Below are 21,753 nucleotides of genomic sequence, written 5' to 3'. Positions count from 1 at the left end.
ACTGTGTTTCTATAGGAATAAGTTGCAGAATGACGAGAATCCGCTCAGAAGTTCGGAAAAGTTTTGTGCAATCACTCAATATAGACAAACAAACACAAATTCGTCTTTGTATTTTATTTTTGCAATTTAATATGATAATTTATTGTAATCAGGAGCCTTTTTCCTGCAATGTCTGAAAATCTGAGCACCAGTCAAGAAAAATGAAAATAATGTTCCCCGCCACGTCGGCAAGCATCCTCAAATTTTGTGCCATTCCCAAGCCCCAGATGGTGTGGGATGGGAAACGTTCCCCCATTAAATTCCTAATAATCATTTCTCCTGCGGAATCGAGGGTGGTGGCAGTGGGGATGGAGGAGGGTGGGGGTGCGAGCGTGTGTGTGTGTGTGTTGCTGGGAAGCGAGGATTGGGTTGGTGGGTGAGGGGAGTAGAGGGATTTGGTGTTTTAATTAGACAGATTTAAGGAGCTGAACCCCCCTCTCAAAGTGTGTGTGTGAGAGAGAGTGTGTGTGTGTGTGTGTGTGTGTGTGTGTGTGTGTGTGTGTGTGTGTGTGTGTGTGTGTATCTGTGTGTGTGTGTGTGTGTATGAGTGTATCTGTGTGTGTGGGGGGAGAGTGGCATTTGTGCTTGTATTTCTGTGGGTGCATGTGTGAAAAAATTACACATGTGAGTAGAGACGCGCGTGTGTGTGTGTGTGTGTGTGTGTGTGTGTGTGTGTGTGTGTGTGTGTGTGTGTTGCAGGTCACGACAGGGCTGATGCTGCAGTGGAGGAGGCCTGACACTACAGTACTATGGGCCAGGATCTCATTAACGTGTCAGATTGGTGGATCAGTCTCTCTGGCAGCCGGCCCGGCCTCTCACAGGAAGTACTTTCTCTCTATCTGTGAACTTGGCACTGAAAGGTTAGACAGGAAGGGAGGGAGGGAGAGCTGCGGGGGAATACATTGGCCTGGAGGAGAGAGGAGAGACGGAGGCATTAATTATAATATTTGGTAAGATTAGATAAATATTGGGTGAAGGATTGTGGTTTAAGAGCTGCTTTTATCTGTCAGATAAAGTGGAAATTAATGAGTTACGAATAGTAGCACTGATGATTTCCATGGAGTGAGAGCGGCAGACCAACTCCTGCAATTGCACTATTTTGGAGGAGGAGATATGCTAAGTATGTAACAGGAGCATCTGTCACTACATCACCTTTGTGCTTTGTGCTCTTTGTCTATAGGGGTACTCTGGCTGGGTGTATGTTAATATGTGTGTGTGTGTGTGTGTGTGTGTGTGTGTGTGTGTGTGTGTGTGTGTGTGTGTGTGTTTTGTGTGAGAGAGTGTGTGCGGCTACAACATGAGACAGTATAGGGTGGGTTTTGGAGCAGGTGGGAAGCATAAAGGGGTGTGATCCTCTGACACCCCAGCAACACCCTATTTCAGGGCAGACTGTGCCACTGGGTGAGGTGGTTTCAAATCCCTTGACTGTGAATGTGAGCATCTGGTAGTCATGACTCCACTGCGGTGTATGTTAGACACAGAGACAGATAGACAGACTGACAGACAAATAGATAGACAGACAGATAGACAGACAGACAGACAGATAGATAGACAGACAGACAGACAAATAGATAGACAGACAGACAGACAGATAGACAGATAGATAGATAGATAGATAGATCAATCGATTTCCATATCCCACCACTTCCTCCTGTTTGTTAGACAACTTATTATAAGTTTATCTTGCATCATATCCATGGACACTTTATGGTTCACAACTACTTTTCTCAGTGTCCTGGGTACAACCAATTGTCTCAAAACACTGTGTTCAGTTCTCAAGTCCACAGCTCACTTTATGCGTTTTTTTGTTGTTGTTGCTTTGACACATAATCCAAATGTATCAGTAAAATATTTTCAAATAATCCAGTGATGCTTTGTGTGTGGATCTGTAGTCAAAATGGATCAAACTATGCTTTTCTAATGAACTGTGTTATTCTCAGATGTGTTCATCGGCATGCTAATTGTGTAAATCCTCACATGCAAAAAATATTAAAACCAACTGTCACAACCTTTCACCTTGAACTGTTTCCGTACAGTAATCTCAGAAAACTGGCATCGTCTTAAAAAACTTGGATGACTGATGGAGTGTCAGTAAATCCAATTCAAATTTAGTTTACAGGAGCAAATCATGATCTGTTATTTCGAGACCATTTACACGACAGGCATTAGTCATTTGACTTAAGCTTAACAAAGGGACATTTCATTGGTGGTGGCGGTGATGCACGTGTTGGTGAATATACTTACATTTGAGTCATGGGTTAAATTTTCGGAGTAAGTGACATATCTTTTGCAGGGCAAATGAACTATTGTGCTGTGCAGTGTAAAAACTGTCACTCCACAATTTCCAAGAACACACCGAGTGTGGAAAGCTTGGATTATGTCTAGAAATGGGATACTCTATTTTTGCTCTATTCATTGCTGCAGATTGTGAAGTGTTTCATTTCATAGATAGATAGATAGATAGATAGATAGATAGATAGATATTAGTACCTTTCTGGAGCCCCGCAGAGACTAATGTTACACCACCATCACCCACATTCCCATTTGGAAATGAGAAATCACCAACATTAAACATGTAAGAACAAGTAGGAACTTTCTCGGCTCATCTAGACTAATTATATAGCGCTTTGTGAGGAGTCATTAAGTACATAATTAACTATCTATTAGTATGGAGAAAGAATCCATTCATAATATCTATACTAAAAGGTCTTACTGCTCTTTCTTAACTTGTTTCATAATCACCCCTCTTTATGATTAATAAGAACCTTGATCGACCATCAAATATCACTTGTGTAGATCAGTTCAGATGAGGTATTCACTACGGTGGAACCTTTCACCGTAGTGAATGCATGCAAAAAATGAAGAAAAATCTCATTTTGAAGTAGTTCTCCTCCCTTTGGTACACAAGCATCAGCTGGCAAGGGCCATCGACAAACAACAATGTGCATCGGCAAAATCCATTTCAATTTTTCCATGAAAGGGAATACTTCTAAGCAGCTGTAAGACACGCAGATGCACGATGGAAGATTTTAGTGGTGGTTACAACTGTAACAAATGTCCAGACCTGGCAGGAGACTTGTCTTATCGATGTATGATCTGTCTACTGTAGAATATCTTTGCGTTTCTTTTTAGTATTCTGGTCCATTCTGCGCCATCACCAATCTGGCCCAAACTGCCTTTCAAGCATTTCCTGTGGGACTCATGCTGTGTTTGCAAGGCCTCTCTCTCTCCCTCTCTCTCTCTCTCTCCTCTCTCTCTCTCTCTCTCTCTCTCAATAACACACACACACAAACAAATTACACACACACACACACACACACACACACACGCACGCACACACACACACACACACACACACTGTGGTGACTGCAGAGGGAAGTGAGCTGTCTGCAGAGGGTTGGATTCTTGGTGCTGGTCCAAAAATGTGTCACTCGGGACACGCATGGCCTGCTGGAGGCAGGAATTCTGTCGCTAATGGGCCCCGGAGCCGTCGACACCACCTGGGGATATGGGAGACGGGATGGATGGATGGGGGAGGATCGAGGAGGGAGCGAGGGAAGGAGGGAGAGAAGAGGGAGTGTATGCAGCATAATTTGTTGGTAACAAACAGGAGGAAGTGGTGTGATATGGAAATTGAGTGAGCTATCTATCTATCTATCTATCTATCTATCTATTTATCTTACATCAGTTTATCTTTAACACGACACACTTAATTGCTCACTGAGCTGTGAAACCAGCTGGAATCTTTTTTCTTTTTTTTTTAATCTCTAGCAATAAAACGGAGAGTTTCCAAATTCTATTAGACATAAACCAAGTTGTTTGCGATCAATATGTTCTTTGAACTTGTGGAATTAATGTATTTAGAAGGAAAAGTCAACATTTTTCCCTGCCATGAAAGGCAGCTTCTAAAAAATGTGAAGGCATAAACAGGCAGGGCAGGTGTTGACGATGCAAATGAAACGGATGACAGATGGTGAGCCTTGCGATTGCTCACTGTGCAGATAATGGATGGAGGTAATCAAATTCCTCTGAGGCTTTGGGACTTTCTTCAGAACTTTCCCATCAATTGCACCATCAAACGGTGCCATCGTCAAATAAGGCCTCCCTCTACCTCAAAAGAAGAGATACAAAGAAGTTACAAGATTTTATTTTCTGATGGACTTGGCCAAGTTCTGTAGCTAATGTGGGAAATGTGCGTTTCTGTTAATGTTTGTGGAAACAACAGACTCCACAGACAGAAAAACTGCAGATCCACCTGGAAGGCATGATCCTCATCCCTTCATGGCAAATCCAGGTGTTGTTTTATTTTCATACATGTCTCTGATAAAACAGGACTGTGTGTGTGCGTGTGCGTGGGCCTGTGTGTGTTTGGCTTAGCCAGGGATCAGACGACAAGTTTTAACAATAATGTGCTGCAGCTATTATTGAAACGCAACAATCACATCAGCGCGCCAGAAAAACAAGTTCGCAGGGGAGAGGTGCTGTTTCCATCCACGCAAACCCTCCTTTCATGTTCTGTGATCGAAGCTTTTATAGATTTATTCACTCGAGCTGCGAGAGTTGTTTTTACTTCAAAAAGGGGGATCATGAAAACGAGCATCTGATGTTTATTTTTCATATTTTTCACTGGAGGGAAAAAAGCTGCAGTTGTGTAAATTCACCATCAGTGTGGGGACAGCCATTTGATTTTCATAGGGCCCAGTTTGAAGGTCAGTTTAATGGTCCATTTGTGTTTCGTATTCGTCTTGCTTCAGTGGAAGCTTCAAAATGAAGAGGGTCAGACAACACAATGAATGAGATTTTTTTATAAGTAAAACATGTCATTAAAAATGCGATAAGTCTTCCAATAAGCAAAGGATTTAATTTATCACACAACTTATTCTCCAAAGAATCCATCAAAGCATTTCTGGAGTAAATAATGTGCAAACCTGGCCTCGCTGTTATCAGTATGGAAAACAAACACTGTTGTGTCAGACGAGACTTGAAAATGCCAATTCTGTATCTGAAAAGCATTTTCCTGTCACAACACTCAAGAGCAGCATATTACTGCAACAATTCTCTTTCACACTTCCAGCTATGATAACAGCCTCAAGTGTCACACATATGTCTGCATAAAAAGTGTAGATGAAAGTATCACAGAAGCAAAGGGAAAAAAGTATGCTGAATATCACAAGTTTTTATGTCAGGTGATGCTTTTTATGTTTTTTTTCTTTCTTGAATAAATGTGATAATTGGTCCTGAAAATCTCGGGACAGAGCACCATCTTGCTTATGTTAAAGGTGCAAAAGCATTTGCTTTGCATTCCTTGTTATGTTGGTAAGACAATGTTACTGGTGCAGCAGTTTTCTGTATGTTTCTACAGTTTGGTGAGTAACCTGCTGGGAAGTGTCTGTTCCGAACAGTGTTCAGTAGCACCTAAATTGGATGAAAAATCCATGACGAGAATGAAAAACGTATTGTTAGAGAAATATGCTGCACAAACTTCCGTAAAATAAGTTTTCCCGTATTTCGCTGCCCAACCAGATGAAGGGCACATACAGCCAAGTTGAGTGTAATTAGCTTTTCCGAACTCATTTGGATAAGCTCTCCCTCAGTTACCTTAGCTCGTGTGAAATTCTCAATTAACTATATCCCAGAAAAATCACAAAACAACGCCGTGTGAAATTTTAGTAATGAATTCCTTTGTCTCTGAATGCACAGATGAGGCATGAGAAAGGCACATCTACAGCGAGCGTATTAGTTAGGCGAGCCCATGTGATGGTGCCCGTTCACGTCTGACGGAGTGTTGGTATCCTCGGGCATGGCTGCCAAGCTGCCAGTCTGTGCCGTCACACCTTGCTGCCTTTAAAGATTGCCCTGCAGAGACGGGGAGGGGGTACGGAGGGCCTCACGTTTTCAACAACACACAGTCTGGCAACCCAGGAGGGTTTACGACTCAGGATCGGTGCCAAGAACTGCCCACCAGAGAGATGGGGGTTGAGGGGAGATGGGGGAGGAGGATGCAAGGAGATATGGGTTTAGAGCACACACACACACACACACACACACACACACACACACACACACACACACACACACACACACACACACACTCACAAAGTCAGGCCCCTATCAGTCACATTCACACAAGGTATGTGTGTATGAATATGTGCGTTATGAATGCCCCCTTTATATTAGTGTGCATTTATGTTTGTGTGTGTGTGTGTGTGTGTGTGTGTGTGTGTGTGTGTGTTTGTGTGTGTGTGTGAGTATGTGTGTGTGTGAGTGTAAGGAGGGGAAGCTGGGTCTAATATTGGGGTGTATATCCAACAAAACAGTATGTCAAATCAATTTATCAAGCTTTCTCTGTGACATGTTAAGGGAAAGAGGAAAGTGTGTGCACAGTGCACCCCTAGCATCATGCACACACACGCTCCCACACACACTTTGCCTTTTCTCGGTAATCCACACAAATGGCAGTGGATGGCAGAATGTAAATGAGCTGGTTATTACACAGCAACGTTCATCAAGCTGAGCTGGAAAGACTTCAATGGCCCTGATGAATATGCATGCAAATTTGTTAATTAAGTTAATTATTCTGCTGAAAATTCATTTGTCTTCCCAAGGACATTTCTGCGATGATTTTAACATGTTTTCACCATTAGTCATGCACGGTGCTATTGAAAATCACTTCTGTTCACCTTTTGGAAAGTTGCAGCCAAAAAGGGGGATAGAACACCTACAAATGAGGAGGAGGAGGGTCGAGGCAGGTAGAGGACAACATATCAGGGGCGTGGAGTGTGGTTGGAGGTAGACAGCAGCTGGTGCAGCCCGAGGATAAGGAAGGGTAAGCCAAAAAGCACGGTCTGTAAGATATTAGCTCAGTGGGTAGAGCATTCAAGAGTTAGTGCCAGGTCTGGAGATCCAGTTCTCATTGGGACGATCCAAGCTAAAAAATGTTTTCATTCATCGTAATGCAAAGCACTTTGGACTAAAACATGTTATGTTATGTCATGTTATGTCATGTAATGTTGGTAGGTATAAAATTAAAATATGGATACATAAATAACTAAGCAAATAGCAAAATAAATTGCACGGGAACACAGCAACAGTATTTCACTTAATTAACGGTCAAATCTGTAATACATGGCCACATAAATGTATGTTCTAATCCTATTCATAATGTTATGTACTGTAATGTACTTTAATATACTGTAATGCACTGCTATGATATGTTCTGTTATCCTAAACAGATGTGGACAGTAATAAAGTATAACATCTAGGTCCTGTTCTTCAAATGTGGCTCAACTAATAAAAGCTAAAACTTTGCAATCAGGCTCAAATTATCCTGTTGATTCTCACCCAACTTATTGGGCTCCTCCAACAAATTTAAAGGACTGATTTGTAAATCAGTCCCAATTTGAAATAAAGGCACGTGGAATAGAAAGTTAAAACTGTGATCGTCATATGTCTATCGATCATAAGTTTGCACTAAATGAGGGGGGCATGAAGCTAAGACTCAAACCCTACAATATATGGGGCAATACATTCATGGACATAGGTCTCATTTTATCAGTGTTTCAGCATTGGTACTGGTGCTTCCATGGTTTATATTCCACAGTGTTTCCACTGATTTCCATATTTGCTGTAACACAAATTAGTTTTTCCAAGTGGCTGTTATTAGACCATGGGTAATGCTGTGTGCTGAATCAACCAAATTATACAATACCGCAAGAAAAAGTTAAGTAAATGTAAATGATTCCAGTTGTAAAACTGGATTATATCGCTTATCAGTAGTTTACAAGGCTACTCCAACCTTAATTTGTTGTTTCAGTCCAAGTACAAAGAGTCTGTACTAGTGATGCAGGCACATTGGAGAAGTTTCAGCACTCAAATGACAAATTTCCGTCATAATAACATAGTTGAATGCTATGTTTTCTGGTTCAAATTTTAACAGAAAGTTTACTCTATTTTGGTACAGGTAGGTGACTCTTTACTGTGAAAATTAAATTACACATAATGGTTTCTCAATAAGCCACATGTGCACATCTAAAATCATAACTAGATCAACATTTTTTTTATTATACCTCTAACAAATAATTTCTATTTAGACATCTGTAATTTTATCCATGTAAAATTCTTGTATATTCCCACACTTTGTTATGTTATGTTATGTTATGTTATGTTATGTTATGTTATGTTATGTTATGTTATGTTATGTTGCCTCAAGGTCCTTGTTCTTGTCCACAGTCCTACTCCAATCATTGTCCAGTCTTCCTCAATACCACGTAGCCATGAAATACTTCTAATGAGCAACATTAAAAAGTGAGAGTTGCAAAATAAGAGTAGCTGAAAAAAGTTGAGATACAAAACAAGCCAGATGGGAAAAATTGAGAAAGAAACATCAGGACACACTGCTTGATACATCAAATGGCCAGTCTAACAAGAGGCAGCTAAGGCTTTGCAGTAGGCCTAGTCTGAATATCCAGATGTTTGATTTGTTAATTAAGTCTCCGTGGTAGTTAATCACTGTGTTTTTCTATCTGACAACAGCAGGTAAGTAGAGGAGGGTGACCCTAAAATATAGAGACGTGATGGTGTGGGAAATGTAGAGACAGGTTGCATTTGCTCTTTGTGTAACATTTGTGTTTAAAAAAACAATGCCTGCCAAAAAAAAGTTGTTCAATCAACAAAAGAAAAGATGAAAATGCATTAAAGCAGTTAAGGTCGTTGGAAGGACTACTAATCTTTTTGTCATTCCATTAGAGCGTACATTTCTGTCTTAATTCATTCTATGGAAAGTGTGTCAGATTACAATCAATAATGTGGCCCAGTAATAATGAAACAAGCAGCATTATGCCAATACCCATGTCCCCTCTAGTGGAGAAATGCAGAATCACAGTGGAGAAATGTATGCCGAGATGCAGCATGAGACAAGGGTTATCATTTAAGACCATCAAGTGTACATTTTTTTAAAGAATGGATCCCAAAACATGTCACCCTGCGTGTGTGATTGAGCAAAGCAAAGATGTGTGTGTGTGCATTAACGTGTATTGTAAGTGTGTGTTAAGCAGTGGATCTAATCCTTTTTTTGAAAACATTTTATTCCCATGACAAATTCCATCAGGATGAGGTGCATTAGGGAAATGTCATACATGCCAGTGTATGTCATACAAGGATTAAGTCGTCTATATTTGTTCACTAAAACAGTTGTTTGTAATGGTAAGGCTGACACACTTAATCGATTTGCACACATTTGCCTGACAGTCCAGATTAACAAGCAATAAGACACACACATTTACACATTTGCAAGGCATCAATTAAATTCACATATGGTTGGAGTAATTATCCTTATAGATAACTGGAATTAAAGGAGAGATATCAATGTGAAAAAAGGAGGGTGAGTTGCCCTGGAGAAAAGAAGAGCAGGGAGTGAATGCTAGGGCCAGGGAGGGCTAGTAGCAGAGACTACATAAGAAAACAACAACAGCTGTTTAGCTTGTGGCTAAAAGCAGGATTGAACAACAACATCATTTGCTAAGAAAATGATCTTCGAAAAGAGATCGTACTGACTCGAAGATAAGAAATGGGATGCCTTAGCTTGTCTTTTCTGTTGAGGCTCTGTAGGATGGATTTTTTCTGGTTTGGTCTTTTCTCTATGGTCTTTGATGTTATTAATTTGTACAATAAACTTCCTGCATTTTTACCTTTCACGCATATAAAAAACAAGGGACTGAAAGCATATTTTGAGCCTATTCATCAACTGAGGCTCCGCAACGAGAAGGTAAGATGTGATATCACAGAGGTTTGATTGCTTTCCTTTTCTAGGGTGCAGATAAGTCTAAAAGCTGTTTGGAGACACTCATACATTGCAGTATTATGAGGAACCATATGCAGGATTGTGGGATGAGCTGCATCTCATATGTGCAATGCAGGTTTGAATCTTCTCTGTAAATAAGTCACTGGCATTTTGTGTTTACTGAGTACAGACACATTACAAGGCTAAATAGAGGCCATTACTACTGCTGACCTATACACACAACTTTGTAGCTACAGTATCAATTATTTTGCCGCTAATACACACACACACACACACTGATAATGTTCGGCACAAAACCCTTCTCCTGGTGCTTGCCAGAGAATGTGTGAACACACCCGTGACTGCTCTGCCCTTGACTTGTATCCATTCATCCAAGCGTGCTGGATGGTTTAGTTAATTAAGCTTAATCTACCCCCAGAGACAGATATGAGTGCTGTTACAGTGGCCCACTGAGCTGTCCCTATACACTCTTCTCTGGACCCCCCATGGAGCCATCAGGGCCGCGCTACTCAGCCATGTTCAAAATGTACTGACAGGGCTCTGGAGAAACACATAACATGTAATGTAGTCAAAAGATCCGGACCAGAGAAAAAGGGGAAAAAATGGTTCATGCAATATTTTAATTGCTGAAATAATACAGCACTCTGTTGGAATTTCTGAAAAACATAACTTGAAAGAAAAGCAACCAAAAGTACCTGGATGTTGAGTTAGAAATACTTGACTGACTGATTTTAATCATAAAGACATAATCTGTTTTGTTACATATTATGGATCTTGCTGCTGAAAGCTAATTCGTTTATTCTGTGTCAGAGACAATGTCAGTCTAACATATTGGCCAGGCTGATATTTAAAAAAGAAGAGGAAGAAATAAATTTACAAGATTCAGAATTGCTTTATTGCAGATACAGTGGGTCCGTGTGGGAACATAACCTGGTTAATTGGTGCTTGCACATATGAAGACAGAGACTAAACAGATGTGGACAGAAATCTAACATCTTATCTGCAGGTAATAATATTTGACATACAGCTTGTAAGCGAGAACATGTCTTGAGAATAGACCTATTCCCCTGTATGAAAGGCCTTAACTGTGATTTTATGCAATACAAATTTAAGGTATATTCACATAAATTACATAAGAGTTTGAGTCATAGATGAACAATAAACAATTTGTGTGTAATTTATCTTAAATCAAAACAAAGGCTTGTTTTACCTATAAATATGATTTAATCATAACATAATCATAGGATAAAACATTAATAATAAGTAAATGTTGGTTATCTCTTTGTTCATAATCAATAATTTTGGGATGGAATGACCCTTTTATTTTGACTTGGATTACAGATTATGCCTTTAAGATATTTTATTATATTACAGTATGCATGACATAAAGGGCAGAGTTGCCTGTTTAACAATATTACGATTGTAAAGGACCATTTGTCTTTTTGTGCACAGTATCACCATGTAAACATAAACTACTATCACATTGACATCAAAGTTTGAGATTAAAATAAGCATTAAGCAAATTAACCAGAAATCGCATAGTTTCTTTACTAAGATTGTTTTTTCATTTTTAAAATTGACAGAACGATTCCTTTTTGTTGCCATCTTGTGGGTCGATCTGTTCAGTGCAGTTAAATCATTATAACAATGTGATCTAAAGCTCATGCCCAAGAGTTAACATTTCATCATATAACTACCTTAGTTTGTGGGTTTAAAGATTAAGTTATAAAGAACAGCCTGTCCACAACTGGGACGACCACTATGTAGTATTTCCACACAGTGTGGAAGCTACTCTTGGATGCTATCAGTGTGTCGTAACATTAGCGGCTCTGTCCGATTTGGGGAAGTTTTGTATGTTTGCCAAGCACACTGTTAGCCCTCATCCTGAAAGTACTGCTAAAAGTGAAAGCACACTGTTTGAAAATGCTAACTAGTATATAAAAGCTAAGCAGCCAAACAGAGTTATGCTAGAATTAATAATAGTCTTATATTACATTATATTAGAACTTGCTGTACACTGAGATACAAGAACAATGCCTCTTCTTTAATTCAGTGTTTTCTGCATGGTGGAAAATGGTGGAAAATGCAGATTTTTTTGCCCTGAATATGTTGTGTAACCTCAGTGTATTAGCAGGATACCATTGAGTATGTTCATACACACATTGATATACTGGTTTTTATCATAAACATATGGCCTTTACTTGGAACATGAGAAACCTGGTTATTCGTGGTTATCCCAATATACATGGTAATAACAGCATCCAGGTTTCTGCTCATCTGTTTGCAATATTTCTTGATTTCTCAACGTGTTCGGTAGGCTACCAACAAGAAATGCTCAGAAAACTGGGTGGGGTGTTCTACATGCCACAGTATCCCGGTTGCTGTTAGAGTAATCCAGGGAACATATCCAGATTTCTGAAACCAGGATAAGATGTCTACATGTGCAACGCCCATGTATTAGTGCTAGTTTAAGTAGACAACAAGCTTATTTAAGACCCCTTTGACAAGATTCTCCTTTTAAAACAAATTAGTTGAAATGTTAAAAGTCAGTCGGTGAAAATGTTTTGAACCAATCCATTAAGATAAGGGATGACTGCCATTGAATTGAGGGTCTGTCTCCCGTCTCTTCCTTCGGGATGAAGTGTCACTGTGCTCCAAATACATGGAACAGGTTCAGACAGCAGTGGAAGTAAGGCAGTGCGACAATGTACACCCACATAGTGCGGTAACCATACAACTGTGTTTTTCAGAACATCAAACCTTATCAGGGACTGTATAAAGAGAGTGATAATATATGGTGCCAATCAAAGTAATAAACCAACAGTAATCTCTAAAGTCAGTCTTGAAGCCTGTTGATCTCTGTTTATCCTACACTGTTTGGTAGTTATCCAAGTGTGGACATAACAGGATGTAATAATAATGAAGGGTATTAGAAAGAAAAGGCCAGTCTGCATGTAGATGTCATCTGCCACAAAACTCATCGATACCTTACCGCTTGCAGCAGCACATATGTCTCAGCCATGAGGAGGAAATTTTTGGAGGCTTGTGCACACAGACATGAAGCAACATAATGACATGGCAGTGAGGAACACAACGCAGCTGTTCACCCCCAGTAAAGAAGCTCCTCCTTATGCAGACGATGAGGCAGAGAAGAGATGAAACGCCGATTTTATCTCAGCCTGATATTCTAGCAAGCGGATTTCACTGTTGTCACTGAGCATGTTGAAGTCATAGTGGACACTGTCACAAGACCATTGTTTACTTGTTGGTGATTTCCACACAACTCTCAACTATTTGTCAGAGAATTAGGTAGACCTAGCTAAAAACTAACACAGTCTAATACAACAGTTCTGTGACAAATCCTACCGTCATGAAAGTTATAATCAGTTTTTATTGAAACTGCTTTAGAAAGGTGTTGATCCAAGTGTATTGTCATTCTGGAAGCTGTAGTTTGCGACACTGTTGATTTGTATTGTATTATACTGGCAGGTATGTCTAATATTTTGTCCACCACATTTATATCAGTGAGGTTTGCCTAAATAACAGCATTGTATAATGCAATAGAGTTCAGGAGCCTCACAAAATACATTCTCCAATATGATCATACAGCCGAATCAAAACCTCTCTACAATTGTTTCAACAAAAACTGAACATTATTGTCTGTTCCTTCTATCTTTTCTTTCGATGTGAAACTGTAAGACAGTTTCACTCCTGTTCTTGGACTTCCCCAGAGAAAAGTACTTGCACTACAGATTTTATAATCTGCCCCGCCATAATGTGTCACAACATTTGGTTGAAAAAAAAAAAAACAGTTGTGAAAACAGCTAAACTGGAGTCCAGCTAAATTTTATTTAAATACATTACAGTAACAGCGAAGCAAAGTTCATTCATAAAGGCTGAGAAAGTGCAGCAGGGAAAACAGAATTCCCGCTCATTATCATATCTACTGACATGCTTGAGCTCTTTTTACACATATGCATTTACGTGGCATGTAATGTATGTGTATATGTGTGTGTGTGTGTGTGTGTGTGTGTGTGTGTATATATATATATATATATATATATACACGGTAAACAGATTGACAAAGTAAAGACGGGTGACAAAGTAAAGGAAAAACCTGAAAATTTAATGCAGAAACAGGGTGACAATGCCCCCTTCCATAGGCCACGAGGGGTCACTGAATGGTTTGATGAGTATGAAAATGATGTGAATCTTATGCTATTGACTTCACAATCACAGATCTCAACCCAATCGAACACCTATGGGAGATTTTGAAACAATGCGTAAGACAGCACTCTCCACCACCATCATCAAAACACCAAATGAGGGAACATCTTTTGGAAGAATGGTGTCCATCTCTCCAGAGAATTGTAGAATGATTGCTAAGGTGCGCTGAAGCTGTTCTGCCGGGTCCTGGTGTCCCAACACCTTACTAATACACTTTATGTTCGTTTTCCTTTGATTTGTCACCCACCTGTACGTATACACTAATTTTTAAGGAAACATGAATAATATAAATAAAATTAAAAAGTGAAAAACTGCATTCCAAAGCATTTGGAGACTGAAGCAATGTGTCATTTTAAAAGTGTATATCTATAGTGAGCGTAGTTCCAACATATCAGCAGAGTTCTGTGTCACAGAAGTTGCACGCTGAATAACAGTCCATTGGCCGGTGACTCTCCCGCTGTTCTTCCTCCGCACTTTCTCACAGGAAAAAAGATGCAAAAGGTGTTCCCGCAACTTTTGTGAGAGCATATACAGCAGAGGGTTCATACAGCAGTGAGAAAAAGCTAGTATCTGACAAATATGATAGGCGATCATCAAGCGTTCCTGTGCATTACAGCTTATGTGTTCATAAAAAGGCAAGATGAAGAGCATAACATTGTAAGGTCCCCAGCAGATGAAGAAGGCTGCAACAATACATAATACCACCACAACAGTTCTGTGCTTCTTTCTGTTTGAAGACTGCAAAACTGTCTTGAGGATGGCAGAATAGCACAAAACAATAATGAAAAATGGAAGGAAAAAAAGCAGTGACACTTGGAGATAATATCCCAGCTTGACATCGGGGTCATCAGAGGGAGGACCACATGTGACAGGAATATTGTGTTTTTCAGCCTTTACCTTAACAGCATCACTCAGGGATCCAGCAATGCTGATGACCCAGGCAGCTGCACAGGCAACCATTGCAAACCTCTGCCTTCTTACTTGGTTGCTTGGCCAGTACTTCAGTACCACTGTTATGAAGCGATCCAAAGTTATGGCAGTCAGTAGAATGATACTGCTGTACAAACCAACAAAGTATGCCGCAGTCATCAGTTTGCAGCAAATGTCCCCAAAGACCCAGTGGTGAAGCATTTGGGTGGCCCAGAATGGAAGTGTGACAGTAAAGACCAAATCAGAGCAGGCCAGGTTCAGGACAAATAGATTTGTGGCATTTTTCAGGTTCTCGTAAAAAAGAAGAACACATAAGAGGAGACCGTTGCCTGCGACACTGAAGATGAAGATCAAGATGAAGAAGACACCACTGATGGTTGCAAAGTCAAATATCTCATCACACAAATATACCACTTTATCACTGTTGTTCACACTTGTGTTGCCCATTGTGGACTTGTTCACCAATGTAGATTTTCTAGGGAAACATGAGCACAAAACTAAAATTGGCAAAAATTAAATAAGACAGAGCAGATTTGTATAACCTTTTAACAATTTGTTTTTTCAAAAACACTATTCCTTGTAAAATACGTAAAAAGTAGAGGGTATTTAGGAACTAAATATAGAGAGCAGTTATGATAAGTACTAGGCAACTTACCTTGGACATCAGCCGGCACGTCTTGCACTGAATTGTGAAAGAAACGTTGTGGTATGAGCAAAACCATAGTTCCCCTTTTTGTTTCACATTAAGTCAGAAATGCTGATTCAGAATGCCCTTTGGAGCATGAATATACAGTGTATTATGAAAGTATTTACACCCCTTCACTTTATTTACATTTTGTTATGTTGCAGCCTTATGCTAGACTCATTTAAAGTAATTTTCCCCTCATCAATCTACACTCAGTACCCCATAATGACAAAGCCTAAACAGTTTTTTAGAAACTTCTAGAAGGACAACCATCAATGCAGCACTCCACCGAACTGGATTTTATGGCAGAGTGGCCAGACGGAAGCCTCTCTTCAGTGAAAGACAAATGAAATACTGCTTGGAGTTTGCGAAAAAGCACTTACACTCTGAGACTGCAAAAAAACCAAGATTCTCTGGTCTCATGAAATCCAAATTGAACTGTTTGGCCTCAATTCTAGGCATCATGTCTGGAGGAAACCAGGCAGAGCTCATCACCTGCCCAATACCATCAAAACGGTGAAGCATGGCGGTAGCAAAATCAGGCTGTGGGGGTGTTTTTCAGTGGCAGGGACAGGGAGACCGGTCAGGGTTGAGGGAAAGCTGAACGGAGCAAAGTACAATGATATCCTTAATGAAATCCTGGTCCAGAGCACTCAGGACCTCAGACCGGGCAGAAGGTTCCCCTTCCAACAGGACAGTGACCCTAATCAAACATCACTGGAAAGATGTGAAAAATGACTGTCCACCAACAGTCCCCATCCAACCTGACAGAGCTCAAGAGGATATACAGAGAAGAATGGCAGCGAATCCCCAAATGAAGTGAAAATAAACATTTTAACAAATAAATTCTAAATAATTATCCATGACTACTGAAAATGAAGGTGAAAATTTAAAATAATTGATCCAAATGTTTTATATGAACATACAAAATAAAAATGCAGTTAATCAAAGTGAATCACATCCAGTACATACAGTTATATAATCTCTAATATGATACATGATCAATTCATCAGCATGAATTTGAAATCACATGTATATTTACACAGAGATACAGGGCTTATTGTTCTTTATCATCAGCACATTTTGATTGGAAAGTAGATAACCAAACTTAACTACTAGAGGAAATTAAAGATGAAACACTGTACAGTATATATCACAGCTGTTGAATAAAAGTTTTACTTCTCATACTTCCTATACATACAGGGGCCACTTTTATTGGGTACACCTTTCTAATACTGAGTAGGACTCCTCTTTGAGTCCATGACATCCTGACTTATTAATTACATGTATTCAACAAGGTCCTGGAAACAATCCTTTGAGATTCTGTACCATGTTGACGTGATCGCATCGCATAATTTCTGCAGATTTGTCAGCTGCACATTCGTGCTGCCAATCACCCATTCTACTATATCCCAAAGGTGTTCTTCTGGATTCAGATCTGGTGACTGGGGAGGCCATTGAAGTACGCTGAACTCGTTGTCATGTTCATGAAACCAGTTTGAGATGATGTGTGCTTTGTGACATGGCTTGTTTTCCTGGTGGAAGTAGCCATTTGAAGATGAGTAGACTAAAGAGATGCACATGGTCAGCAACAGTACTCAGCTGTTCTACTTGTAATAAGGGCTCTTATTTGTGCCAAGAAAATATTCCCTACATCACCACCAGCCTTGGCTGTTGACACATCGCAGGTTGGGTCCATGGATTTATGGAGTTGACGCTAAATTCTGACCCTACAATATGCAAGCCTCAGCAGAGATCAAGAGACATTTTGTGTGTTCAGAGATGCTCTTCTGCATAGCACTGTAACGCATGGTTATTTGAGTGTATCACCTTCCTGTCAGTTTGAACCAGTCTGGCCATTCTCCTTTGACCTGTCTCATCTACAAAGCTTTTTCACCCACAGAACTGCCACTCACAGGTTTTACTTTTGTGTTTCATACCACTCTCTGTAAACTCTAAAAACAGAAATAGTAAGTAAAGTAGACTGGCACTCAGTGAAGCGCATATCTCCGCCATGGCGGAAAATGCACATCTCACAATCTCACAATGTTAAGGAAAGGTGATAAAAAATTCCTGGTTCCACCCCTTTAAACAGATCTGCACCAAAATTTAGTGGGTTCTTTCCTGGCCCATGCCCTGCTGACAAATAAACCAACAAACAAACCAACAAACAGACACGGGTGAATACATAACCTCCTATGCAGAAGTAACAATCATATACTATTACTACTATTATAAACTGTTACAAACCTGGATCTGTAGTTATTTGCATTATTAAAAATGTCAACGTCATTTTGAATGAGATCTACATGGAGAACTGCATCAACTACATCGATAACTCTTCCCTACCTGTTAGTGATGTGATTGTAAGTCTGCTTTGTCTACTGCGGATGCTGCTTTTGTTGTTGCCCAAGCTCTTCAGCATTTTCTTCAAGTGGTTTTTGAATTTAACCCCCACAAACACATAAAATACAGGGTTGAGGAAGCAGTGTGAATAGGCAAAAATTCGACTAATGTAAAAACCATATTGCAGTGGCTTGTGTGTTTCACAAACTGCAGCTAAAGCCTCTGAGTCAGCAGATTGTTGGTGCCCGAAATACAATGACTGTAGAAATATTACTATATTGTAAGGTGCCCAGCCTACGAAGAAAACAACCATGAGAGTAAAAATTAGTCTTAATGTTTTGTTCTTTCTTCTTCTGGCAGTGGGATGCAGCAACCTGCATATGATCTGAGAATAGCAAAAAACGAATACCACTGAACTCACTACAAAGAGAATATTTTGCTGGTAGATTCCCCATAAGCTCCAGTACGAATTTGCATATACACAGTAATTCTGGCCCAGGACTTTGGTGAAGATGAAGGCTGGACTGGCAGTCAAGATACTTGCTGCCCAAACGATCACAGACACTGGGACACTGTAGAAGCCTCTGGTTGACACAATGTCGGACAGAGGATTCATGACAGCTACGAAACGATGAGCAGTCATCAGAATGAGGAGGATACCACTGCTATAAAAGCCAACATAGAAGACAAAGTTGACTGCTTTGCATGCAGGCTCACCTAAAGTCCATCCATACATGTGGTAGTAGGCCCAGAATGGCAGACCTGTGGTGAAGACGAGATCCGATACAGCCAGGTTAAGGATGAAAGTATTGGTCAGGGATTTGAGATTCTCATACTTGGCCACAATCACAATGACCAGGATGTTGCCAAACAGACTGAGGATCACCACAATGGAGAGGAAAACTGGGGTGAAGATCGCTCCAAAAGACATGATACTTGTTTCGTCACACACTTCATCTTCATAGTCATAGGAATATTCAAATGTTGATGTGTCCAAGGCTGAGTCATAGGTGTTGGTTGTGGTAGCTGTGACCGTAAAGTCTTCAGCTGTAGACATTTTTCTTCAGCAAGAAGGAAAAACCTAAATTTAAAAAAAACTTTGTTAGAGGGGTAAATCAAACATGTCAAATTACACAGACTTAATTACAAAGTAGTGAATGAGATGATTGCATTGTGAAAATGGTTTCCATGGTTTTCATGGTTGTCAAAACTACATTAGGTATTATGTAAGTATTACAGTATATCATTCTCATGATACATTGCTAAATTTTGTCTGCATTAGTGCAAAGCAAACAATCATGCAGATGCAGGAGCTTCAGTTAATGATCACATTGAACATCAGAACATGAACATGATTGGTGGTTCTTCTGGTATTTGTAACTCAGATAACCACTCCTTACACCTGTAATGAGCAGAAAAGTATCAGAATGAACAGCACATCGAAACTTGAGGTGGATGGGCCACAACAGCAGAATACCACGTTGGGTTCCTCTCCTGTAAGCCATGAACAGAAATGAAATGGGCTCACAGCTGAAGACTGGCAAAATGTAGCCTGGTCTGATGAATCTGGATTTCTGTTGAGGCAGTAGATGCCAGGGTCAGAATTTGTTATCAATAACATGAATCCATGGACCCAATCCATGGAATGTTTTCTCATCTGACTTTGCGTCCTTTAATATCAATCAGTCATGGTCTGAATGCCACAGCCTGTTGTGTGATGTTGTAATATATAAGTATGTTCCTTTATGGCCAATAATGGTCATATCTCTCTCTCTCTCTCTCTCTCTCTCTCTCTCTCTCTCTCTCTATATATATATATATATATATATATATATATGTACATATTTGTGTGTGTGTGTGTGTGTGTGTGTGTGTGAGAGAGAGAGAGCCCAGTGAAATAACAACTTAAAGAGCTGTTTTCAGGGGATTTAAACATTTCAGTAGCAAAAATTACTTTCCATAAACATTGTTCACAACACTGTCTTTAAAACCAAAACTATCTGAATGGCTAGAAACCAGAGGTAATTGATAAAATATGTTTTTTTTAGTGAATCTACGTTGAAAATGAAGAGACACTTTTTTCTGTCTTACATTCCCATGAGACTGCCTGGGTAAAATGAACAAACATGCCCCTACCCCTTTGGTCACTATATTCACATTACCAGTTTTTAGTTGAAAAAAAATGACAAAAAACATTCACAAAATCCTCAAGTTATTCATACAAAATACAAAACATTGTATTACTGCATTAAGTTCAGTATTGTCAAGTTCAACCTCATGAGAGACTCCCCACTACAACAAATACTTGAGAAATATGGAAACGCACTGTACCTCCACATAGACTGTGCACACACCAGAGTCCTTTATGCAAATATCAGTGAAAACTTGGTGTATTAGGAACTATTCCTTAAGTACTGACCACAAAGGTGAACAGAAATCATTTTCAGATCATCCACACACATGATTCAACCATGCATGGGACAAAACATGTTCCTGTTAACTGTTTGTATTTGTTTTTTGGAGCCCATTACACTTTGGAAGTGATGGGAATTTCAGAATTACAAAAACAAACATAATCCATTTTTTCGGTTAACAGTACAGGTAAACTGTTTTTAGGATCATTTCTGCTCATGCTGGGAGTCTCTGACAATGTTTTATGATTTTATTTTCTATGAGTTTATTTCTATTAATTGAACAATAAACAACAATGAACATCTTTTTTTTCATAAATAACTGATCTTTTTTTTTTTAAATCAATTAATCATTTAGTCTATACATTTTCACCAAATATAAAAATATCCATCAAAATTCCCCGGAGCCTCAGATGACATCTTCAGATTTCTTGTTTAATCCAACCAACAGTCCAAACCCAGAAGATATTTCATTTACAATTATATAAAACTGAGAAAAGCAACAAATTCTCACATTTAAGAAACTGGAACTTGTCAATTTTTGGAATTTTTGTTTGATAAATGAACCACAAGATTAATCAATTATCCAAACAGTCAGTGAGTAATTTTTGCAGCTCAACTAATTGATTAATAGACTTGTCATTTTAGTGCTATAGTATAAAAAAAACAATGTAGCGTAGGCAATATAAAAGATAACATAAACTCATTATACCATTGCACCGAAGGTCTGCTCCCATTAGACTTCAAGAAAACACGAAAAACAAACAAATAAGAATAAATTTGAAAATTATCCCATTAAACCAATGCACTAACAGCAAAGGCAGTTTTCTCTAGGTCGGTTCTGGTTCAGGCCTCCTGGAGAATCTTAAATATTTAGGAAGCGACTTTGCCAAAAGGCTTCGAAATTTTATTTTTTTGTTTTTGTTTTGTTTGTTTGTATGTTTGTTTTTTGGTTTGTTTGTCTCATTTTATGTGTTCATCCATTAATTTACTTTATCTTTGATTTGCATGTTAAACTTCTGAGTTCTGTTATAATCAGTTGATGAAATTAAATGATTGAAATTAAATTTGTGGTGCTGTTGAACTGTATTGCGTTATAAAGACAGGTGTTTCTGTTATTTAGCCTACCCTCACTGATTTAAATAGTGTGGACAAAATAATAGAAACACCTGTCGGTATAACGTAACACGCAATACAACACCACAAACTACAGAGTGTCAGACATGACACATGACTTTTTATAGATATTCTCATATTATATTTCATGAAATATAAGGTTAATAAAGCAGGACACACGCCTCAGTCTTCTGTTTATT

General features: G+C 39.2%; 2 protein-coding genes across 2 annotated transcripts; both read right to left on the bottom strand.

Annotated features, from left to right (window-relative positions):
• Positions 1-13,688: 13,688 nt before the first annotated feature.
• On the bottom strand, positions 13,689-15,699 carry LOC120799158 (chemokine XC receptor 1-like). Its single transcript, XM_040144105.1, has 2 exons — positions 15,651-15,699; positions 13,689-15,470 (listed from the first exon to the last, which is right to left on the bottom strand). Exon 2 carries the CDS (start codon positions 15,440-15,442, stop codon positions 14,432-14,434), a length of 1,011 nt encoding a protein of 336 aa, XP_040000039.1. The 5' UTR covers positions 15,443-15,470; positions 15,651-15,699; the 3' UTR covers positions 13,689-14,431.
• A 2,307-nt stretch (positions 15,700-18,006) lies between these two features.
• On the bottom strand, positions 18,007-19,083 carry LOC120798965 (chemokine XC receptor 1-like). The gene has a single exon (XM_040143764.1). The coding sequence runs from the start codon at positions 19,081-19,083 to the stop codon at positions 18,007-18,009; it is 1,077 nt and encodes a 358-aa protein (XP_039999698.1).
• Between the last annotated feature and the right edge of the window lie 2,670 nt (positions 19,084-21,753).

The sequence above is a fragment of the Xiphias gladius genome, chromosome 14 (genome assembly GCF_016859285.1).
Source record: "Xiphias gladius isolate SHS-SW01 ecotype Sanya breed wild chromosome 14, ASM1685928v1, whole genome shotgun sequence".
Lineage (NCBI taxonomy): Eukaryota > Metazoa > Chordata > Actinopteri > Istiophoriformes > Xiphiidae > Xiphias > Xiphias gladius.
This window is presented reverse-complemented; position numbering and strand designations above follow the sequence as displayed.

Bases quoted from the DNA above. Each gene is read 5' to 3' on its own strand.
- LOC120799158 (XM_040144105.1), bottom strand. From the start codon at position 15,442: ATGGGCAACACAAGTGTGAACAACAGTGATAAAGTGGTATATTTGTGT.
- LOC120798965 (XM_040143764.1), bottom strand. From the start codon at position 19,083: ATGTCTACAGCTGAAGACTTTACGGTCACAGCTACCACAACCAACACC.